Below are 8,973 nucleotides of genomic sequence, written 5' to 3' on the forward strand. Positions count from 1 at the left end.
TGCTATGGAGATGGGAGTCCCTCCCCCCTCCCCGGTCGCTACGGAGACAGCCCCATGCCTTCCCCCCCCGCCAAACCCCGTTGCCATGGAAACGCCCTCTTAGTAACTGTTGCTAAGGTGCCCCGCTCCTTCCCCGGGACGCCACGCCCCTTCCCCGGGACGCCACGCCCCTTCCCCGGGACGCCACGCCCTCCGTTGCCGTAGCGACAGGCCCCCGCCCCTCCCGGAAGCGGAGCGGCGCATGCGCAGTGAGGCCGGGCCCGGCGCGGCGCTGCCGGGAGGCGGAGAACGGGCCCAGTCCGACCCCAGCGGCCCCGGGACCGGCCCCGGCCTCGGCCCCCTCCCCCGGACCCCCCCGGCCCCGGGCCCCGGCGCTATGGTGAGCGGTGAGACCGGCCCGGGGCGGCGGGAGGCGGGGGCGGAGCGGCGGAGCGGGAAAATGGAGGGGGGGGTGTGGTCACGTGAAGGGGGGGGGTGGGTCACGTGAGGGAGGGGCGATGGATCCGGTGTGCCCGGGCCTGACCTCTGACCTCTGACCCTGGCCTGGCCCTGTGTCCCCACGCTGACCCCATGTGTGTGGCACACCCCCCCCGTGACCTGTCCCCTCCTGACCCCTGACCCGGCCCCTCCTGACCCCTGACCCGGCCCCTCCTGACCCCTGACCTGTCCCCTCCTGACCCCTGACCCGGCCCCTCCTGACCCCTGACCCGGCCCCTCCTGACCCCTGACCTGTCCCCTCCTGACCCCTGACCCGGCCCCTCCTGACCCCTGACCCGGCCCCTCCTGACCCCTGACCTGTCCCCTCCTGACCCCTGACCTGTCCCCTCCTGACCCCTGACCTGTCCCCTCCTGACCCCGTGACCCGGCCCCTCCTGACCCCTGACCCGGCCCCTCCTGACCCCGTGACCCGGCCCCTCCTGACCCCTGACCCGGCCCCTCCTGACCCCTGACCTGTCCCCTCCTGACCCCTGACACGGCCCCTCCTGACCCCGTGACCTGTCCCCTCCTGACCCCTGACACGGCCCCTCCTGACCCCGTGACCTGTCCCCTCCTGACCCCGTGACCCGGCCCCTCCTGACCCCTGACCCGGCCCCTCCTGACCCCGTGACCCGGCCCCTCCTGACCCCTGACCCGGCCCCTCCTGACCCCGTGACCCGGCCCCTCCTGACCCCTGACCCGGCCCCTCCTGACCCCGTGACCTGGCCCCTCCTGACCCCCGACCTGTCCCCTCCTGACCCCTGACCCGGCCCCTCCTGACCCCTGACCCGGCCCCTCCTGACCCCGTGACCTGTCCCCTCCTGACCCCTGACCCGGCCCCTCCTGACCCCTGACCCGGCCCCTCCTGACCCCGTGACCTGTCCCCTCCTGACCCCGTGACCCGGCCCCTCCTGACCCCTGACCCGGCCCCTCCTGACCCCGTGACCCGGCCCCTCCTGACCCCTCCTGACCCCCAGGCCCTGCCCCCCCAGCACCCCCCACTGCCCCCCAGTAATGCCCCAGCCCCCTCAGCAACCCTTCCAATGACCCTCCAGCCCCCTCAGTGACCCCCCAACTCCCTCAGTGACCCCCCCAATTCCCCCTCAGCCCCCTCAGCGACCCCACAACCCCCTCAGCGACCCTCCCAGTGACCCCCAACCCCTTCAGTGGCCCCGTCAGCCCCCCCAGTGACCCCCCAACCCCCTCAGTGACCCTCCCAATTCCCCCTCAGCCCCCTCAGCAACCCAACAACCCCCTCAGCGACCCTCCCAATGACCCCCCAGCCCCCTCAGCGAACCCCCAACTCCCTCAGTGCCCCCCCAGTGACCCTCCAACCCCCTCAATGACCCTCTCAATTCCCCCTCAGCGACCCAACAACCCCCTCAGCGACCCTCCCAATGACCCTCCAGCCCTCCCAGTGACCCTGCCAGCCCCTCCAGTGACCCCCCAACCCCCTCTGTGACCCCCCAGTAACCCTGCAACCCCCTCAATGACCCTCTCAATTCCCCCTCAGCCCCCTCATCGACCCCACAACCCCCTCAGCCACCCTCCCAATAACCCTCCAGCCCCCTCAGCGACCCCCCAACCCCCTCAATGACCCTCTCAATTCCCCCTCAGCCCCTTCAGCGACCCCACAACCCCCTTAGTGACCCTCCCACTGACCCTCCAGCCCTCCCAGTGACCCCGCCAGCCCCTCCAGTGAGCCCCTCAGTGACCCCCACAGTGACCCCCTCAATGACCCTCTCAATTCCCCCTCAGCCCCCTCAGCGACCCCACAACCCCCTCAGCCACCCTCCCAATAACACTCCAGCCCCCTCAGTGACACCCCAGCCCCCTCAGCGACCCCCCAACCCCCTCAATGACCCTCTCAATTCCCCCTCAGCCCCCTCAGCGACCCCACAACCCCCTCAGCGACCCTCCCAATGACCCTCCAGCCCTCCCGGTGACCCCGCCAGCCCCTCCAGTGACCCCCCAACCCCCTCAGTGCCCCCCCAGTGACCCTGCAACCCCCTCAATGACCCTCGCAATTCCCCCTCAGCCCCCTCATCGACCCCACACTCCCTCAGTGACCCTCCCAATGTCCCTCCAGCCCTCCCAGTGACCCTGCCAGCCCCTCCAGTGACCCTGCAACCCCCTCAGTGCCCCCCCAGTGACCCTGCAACCCCCTCAATGACCCTCTTAATTCCCCCTCAGCCCCCTCATCGACCCCACACCCCCTCAGTGACCCTCCCAATGTCCCTCCAGCCCTCCCAGTGACCCTGCCAGCCCCTCCAGTGACCCTGCAACCCCCTCAATGACCCTCTCAATTCCCCCTCAGCCCCCTCAGCGACCCCCCAACCCCCTCAATGACCCTCTCAATTCCCCCTCAGCCCCCTCAGCGACCCCACAACCCCCTCAGCGACCCTCCCAATGACCCTCCAGCCCTCCCGGTGACCCCGCCAGCCCCTCCAGTGACCCCCCAACCCCCTCAGTGCCCCCCCAGTGACCCTGCAACCCCCTCAATGACCCTCGCAATTCCCCCTCAGCCCCCTCATCGACCCCACAACCCCCTCAGCCACCCTCCCAATAACCCTCCAGCCCCCTCAGCGACCCCCCAACCCCCTCAATGACCCTCTCAATTCCCCCTCAGCCCCTTCAGCGACCCCACAACCCCCTTAGTGACCCTCCCACTGACCCTCCAGCCCTCCCAGTGACCCCGCCAGCCCCTCCAGTGAGCCCCTCAGTGACCCCCACAGTGACCCCCTCAATGACCCTCTCAATTCCCCCTCAGCCCCCTCAGCGACCCCACAACCCCCTCAGCCACCCTCCCAATAACACTCCAGTCCCCTCAGTGACACCCCAGCCCCCTCAGCGACCCCCCAACCCCCTCAATGACCCTCTCAATTCCCCCTCAGCCCCCTCAGCGACCCCACAACCCCCTCAGCGACCCTCCCAATGACCCTCCAGCCCTCCCGGTGACCCCGCCAGCCCCTCCAGTGACCCCCCAACCCCCTCAGTGCCCCCCCAGTGACCCTGCAACCCCCTCAATGACCCTCGCAATTCCCCCTCAGCCCCCTCATCGACCCCACACTCCCTCAGTGACCCTCCCAATGTCCCTCCAGCCCCTCCTGGTGACCCCGCCAGCCCCTCCAGTGACCCCCCAACCCCCTCAGTGCCCCCCCAGTGACCCTGCAACCCCCTCAATGACCCTCGCAATTCCCCCTCAGCCCCCTCATCGACCCCACAACCCCCTCAGCGACCCTCCCAATGACACTCCAGCCCTCCCGGTGACCCCGCCAGCCCCTCCAGTGACCCCCCAACCCCCTCAGTGCCCCCCCAGTGACCCTCCAACCCCCTCAGTGACCCTCTTAATTCCCCCTCAGCCCCCTCATCGACCCCACACCCCCTCAGTGACCCTCCCAATGTCCCTCCAGCCCTCCCAGTGACCCTGCCAGCCCCTCCAGTGACCCTGCAACCCCCTCAATGACCCTCTCAATTCCCCCTCAGCCCCCTCAGCGACCCCACAACCCCCTCAGCCACCCTCCCAATGACCCTCCAGCCCTCCCGGTGACCCCGCCAGCCCCTCCAGTGACCCCCCAACCCCCTCAGTGCCCCCCCAGTGACCCCCCCCTTCTCCCCAGATGCGCTTCATGCTGCTCTTCAGCCGCCAAGGCAAGCTGCGCCTGCAGAAGTGGTACCTGGCCACCGCCGACAAGGACAAGAAGAAGATGGTGCGGGAGCTGATGCAGGTGGTTCTGGCCCGCAAACCCAAGATGTGCAGCTTCCTCGAGTGGAGGGACCTCAAGGTCGTCTACAAGAGGTGACACCCACCCCCCCCAGACCCACCCCCCACCAAATCCCTACCCCCCAGACCCCCCAAAGCGTCCCCAAGGCCACCCCACCCACCGCGGTTGTCCCCTCTCAGTCACCCCACCGAGGTGGGTCCGGCCACCTCGCGCTCTGGGGGTGCGTCCCCCTTCCCCGAGGGGTTTTGTGGGGGGGTGGTGTACATGAGAGCCCCCCCAAGCTCTGTTTTGTGTCCCCCCCCCCTCGCCCCCCAGGTACGCCAGCCTCTACTTCTGCTGCGCCATTGAAGGCAGGACAACGAGCTCATCACGCTGGAGCTGATCCACCGCTACGTCGAGCTGCTCGACAAGTACTTTCGGCAGCGTGAGTGGGCACCGAGGGGGGTGGGGGCCACCCAGGGGCGGTGTGGGGGTGCTTGGACACCCCAGGACCATGCTACGGGTGCTTGGCTGGGCCTGAGGTCACCCCAGAACCACCTTGGGGCAAGGCTATGGTGCTTGGGCCACCCCAGGGCCACCCCTGGGCCACCAGGACCACCCCAGGACAACCCTGTGGGTGCTTGGTTGGCTTCAGGTCACCCCAAAACCACCCTGGGGTAACACTGTGGGTGCTTGGGCCACCCCAGGGCCACCCCATGGCCACCAGGACCACCCCAGGACAACCCTGTGGGTGCTTGGTTGGCTTCAGGTCACCCCAAAAACCACCCCATGTCCACGTTGTGGGTGCTTGGCTGGCCTGAGGTCACCCCCAAAACCACCTTGGGGCAAGGATGTGGGTGCTTGGGACACCCCAGGGCCACCCCTTGGGCCACCCCATGGCCACCCCAGGACAACCCTGTGGGTGCTTGGCTGTCCAAGGGTCACCCCCAAAACCACCTTGGGGCAAGGCTATGGGTGCTTGGGCCCCCCCAGGGCCACCCCATGGCCACGTTGTGGGTGCTTGGCTGGCCTGAGGTCGCCCCAGAACCACTTTGGGGCCAGGCTATGGGTGCTTGGGCCACCCCATGGCCATGTTGTGGGTGCTTGGACTTCCTAAAGTGCTAGAGCCCCCCCGGCCAGAGCCATGCAGCAGAGGCCTGCCCCCCCTCAGATCCATCCCACGGCCATGGGGTCACCCCAAGGCCCCCCCACATCCATCCTATGGCCATGGGGTCACACCACGGCCATGGGGTCACCACAAGGTCCCCCCACATCCATCCCATGGCCATGGGGTCACCCCAAGGCCCCCCCCCCGAGCCACACCCACGGCCATGGGATCACCACAAGGTCCCCCCCAGATGCACACCACGGCCATGGGGTCACCCCAAGGCCCCCCCAGATCCATCCCACAGCCATGGGGTCACCCCCACGGCCCCCCTGGATCCATCCCAAGGCCATGAGATCACCCCAAGACCCCCCAGATCCACACCACGGCCATGGGGTCACCCCAAGGCCCCCCCAGATCCCTACCATGGCCATGGGATCACCCCAAGGGCCCCCCCCACATCCAGCGCAACGGCCGTGGCCCCCCCCAACATCCACCTTGGCCACGGGGGGGCCCCCCCCACAGCCACCTTAATCCACCTGATCCCATTAAATCCACCGCCTTAATCCCCCGGAGAGCCGCTTAGCCCGGCCGCTAACGGGGAGGGGTACGGGGGTGGCGGGGACACCCCCGGATGATGGTGGGTGCCCCCTCCCCCCCATTCTGGGCAGGTCTGCGAGCTCGACATCATCTTCAACTTCGAGAAGGCTTATTTCATCCTGGACGAGTTCGTTATGGGGGGGGAGATCCAGGACACCTCCAAGAAGAGTGTCCTGAAGGCCATCGAGCAGGCGGATCTGCTGCAGGAGGTGAGGGGGACCCCCCCGTATGGCCCTGGCACCCCCAAATCCCCTATGGACCCCCCCCCCGTATGGCCCTGGCACCCCCAAATCCCCTATGGACCCCCCCCCGTATGGCCCTGGCACCCCCAAATCCCCTATGAGACCCCCCCCCGTATGGCCCTGGCACCCCCAAATCCCCTATGGACCCCCCCCGTATGGCCCTGGCACCCTCCAAATCCCCTATGGACCCCGCCCCGTATGGCCCTGGCACCCCCAAATCCCCTATGGGACCCCCCCCGTATGGCCCTGGCACCCCCAAATCCCCTATGGACCCCCCCCCGTATGGCTCTGGCACCCCCAAATCCCCTATGGACCCCCCCCCGTATGGCTCTGGCACCCCCAAATCCCCTATGGACACCCCCCCCCCATGGCTCTGGCACCCCAAATCCCCTATGGACCCCCCCCGTATGGCTCTGGCACCCCCCAAATCCCCTATGGACCCCCCCCCCGTATGGCCCTGGCACCCCCAAATCCCCTATGGACCCCCCCCATATGCTCTGGCACCCCCAAATCCCCCCTGTAGATCCCTGATACCCCTATAGACACCCCTCGAAGGGTCCTGGGCCCCCCCCCACTCCCCTATAGACCCCCCCGAAGGGTCCTGGCCCCCCCCAACCCCCCTATAAACCCCCAAATATCCTATAGACCCCTCCCGAAGGGTCCTGCCCCCCCCAAACCCCCCTATAAACCCCCTATACCCCTATAGACACTCCCCCAATGGGTCCTGGCCCCCCCAAACCCCCCTAAAGATCCCTGATACCCCTGTAGACCCCCCTCAAATGGTCCTGGCCCCCCCCCACCCCCCTATAGACCCCTCCTCTCTCCCCCAGCCCCCCCTCAATGACTCTGACACCCCCCAACCCCCCCCCCGGCCCCCTCTAGACCCCCTTTTTTCCCTTCCAAAAAGACCTTCCGGCCCCCCCCGATCCCTCCGGCCCCCCCCAACCTGTGCCGCAGCCCCCCCCCAACCCCCCCCACCCCCCCGGACACCCCCCGCCCCCCCATTTTGTGATGCAGCAGGGAGGGGGGGGGGGATGGGGACGGGGGGGGGGGCTGCGGGCGCTGCCTGGTGCAGGGGAAATGAGTCACCGGCTCCGCAGTGTCGCGTGTGTGTGTGTCCCCCCCGCCCCCCCCCGGCACGTGAGCCACCCCCCACCCCCCCCAAATCATGGGTGACACCCAAACAACCCCCCCACACCCAGCGTGGGGACCCCCCCCCCACCCACGGGCGGGTGGCGGCACCCCAAGCCCCCATATCTAGGAGATTCCCCCCCCCCCCAAGTGTGGGGTTTTTTTTAGGGGGGGGGGTCTCACCTTTGGGACCCCCGCAGGGACCCCCCCATGTGTTTTGGGGGGGGGGTCTCCCGTCTGTGCCCCCCTCCCACCCATGGGTGGGCAGCATCACCCCACGCCCCATATGTAGGGGACCCCCTCTGTGTGTTTTTTTTGGGGGGGGTCTCCCCTTTGTTCCCCCCCCCCAGGGAACACCCTGTGTGTTTTGGGGGGGGTCTCCCCTCTGTGCCCCCCCCAGGGACCCCCCCACCTTTGTGTTTGGGGGGGGTCTCCCCTCTGTGCCCCCCCCAGGGAACCCCCCTTGTGTTTGGGGGGGGGTCTCCCCTCTGTGCCCCCCCCAGGGACCCCCCCCTTTGTGTTTGGGGGGGGGTCTCCCCTCTGTGCCCCCCCCAGGGAACCCCCTGTGTGTTTGGGGGGGGGTCTCCCCTCTGTGCCCCCCCCCCGTGTGTTTGGGGGGGGTCTCCCCTCTGTGCCCCCCCCAGGGAACCCCCTGCGTGTTTGGGGGGGGTCTCCCCTCTGTGCCCCCCCCCCCGTGTGTTTTGGGGGGGGTCTCCCCTCTGTGCCCCCCCCCAGGGAACCCCCTGCGTGTTTGGGGGGGGTCCTCCCCCTCTGTGCCCCCCCCAGGGAACCCCCCTTGTGTTTGGGGGGGGTCTCCCCTCTGTGCCCCCCTCAGGGACCCCCCCCCTTGTGTTTGGGGGGGGTCTCCCCTCTGTGCCCCACCCAGGTAACCCCCCGTGTGTTTGGGGGGGGGTCTCCCCCTCTGTGCCCCCCCCCCCGTGTGTTTGGGGGGGGTCTCCCCTCTGCGCCCCCCCCAGGGACCCCCCCCCCCCTTGTGTTTTGGGGGGGTCTCCCCTCTGTGCCCCCCCCAGGACCCCCCCCGTGTGTTTGAGGGGGGTCTCCCCTCTGTGCCCCCCAGAGAACCCCCCCCATGTGTTTGGGGGGGGGGTCTCCCCCCTGTGCCCCCCCCAGGGACCCCCCCCCGTGTGTTTGAGGGGGGTCTCCCCTCTGTGCCCCCACCCAGGGAACCCCCTGTGTGTTTGGGGGGGGGGTCTCCCCTCTGTGCCCCCCCCCAATCCCTGACCCATCTTTGCCCCCCCCCCCACAGGAGGACGAGTCACCCCGCAGTGTGCTGGAGGAGATGGGGCTGGCATAGCCCCCCCCCATATTTTGGGGGGGGAGGGGGGACACGACGCCCCCACATTAAGGGGGGGGGGCGCTTCCCCCCCCCCCCCCCCCCGCTCAGCCTCACGGGACCAATCGCACCCTGGAAATGACGACGGGGGGGGGGGACACACACGTCATGGCCCCCCCCAAACTGTAAATATATATATACAAAAAAGGGGGGGGGGGCTCGGGGGGGGGTCCCCTAATTTGGGGGGGGGGGGGCCTGGGTCCCTGTGCCCCTCCCATCACAGGAACATCCCTGTCCCCTCTATTTTTTGGGGGGGGGTGTGTGTCAAAAGTGGGTGCGCCCCCCCTTCCTAAACCCCTTTTTGGGGTGCTGGGGGGGGGGCACAGGGTCATTCCTTTGGGGGTGTCGTGTCCCCCCCCC

At 68.8% G+C, this 8,973-nt stretch overlaps 1 protein-coding gene across 1 annotated transcript; it reads left to right on the forward strand.

Moving 5' to 3' along the window:
* The first annotated feature begins 203 nt into the window (after positions 1-203).
* On the forward strand, positions 204-8,683 carry LOC135311229 (AP-1 complex subunit sigma-1A-like). Its single transcript, XM_064440356.1, is given in 6 exon segments — positions 204-379; positions 4,098-4,276; positions 4,518-4,552; positions 4,555-4,618; positions 5,951-6,095; positions 8,527-8,683. Coding segments are annotated over 6 exon segments (609 nt in total). The 5' UTR covers positions 204-241; the 3' UTR covers positions 8,575-8,683.
* The last annotated feature ends 290 nt before the right edge of the window (positions 8,684-8,973 follow it).

This window comes from Phalacrocorax carbo, unplaced genomic scaffold (assembly GCF_963921805.1).
Source record: "Phalacrocorax carbo unplaced genomic scaffold, bPhaCar2.1 SCAFFOLD_97, whole genome shotgun sequence".
Lineage (NCBI taxonomy): Eukaryota > Metazoa > Chordata > Aves > Suliformes > Phalacrocoracidae > Phalacrocorax > Phalacrocorax carbo.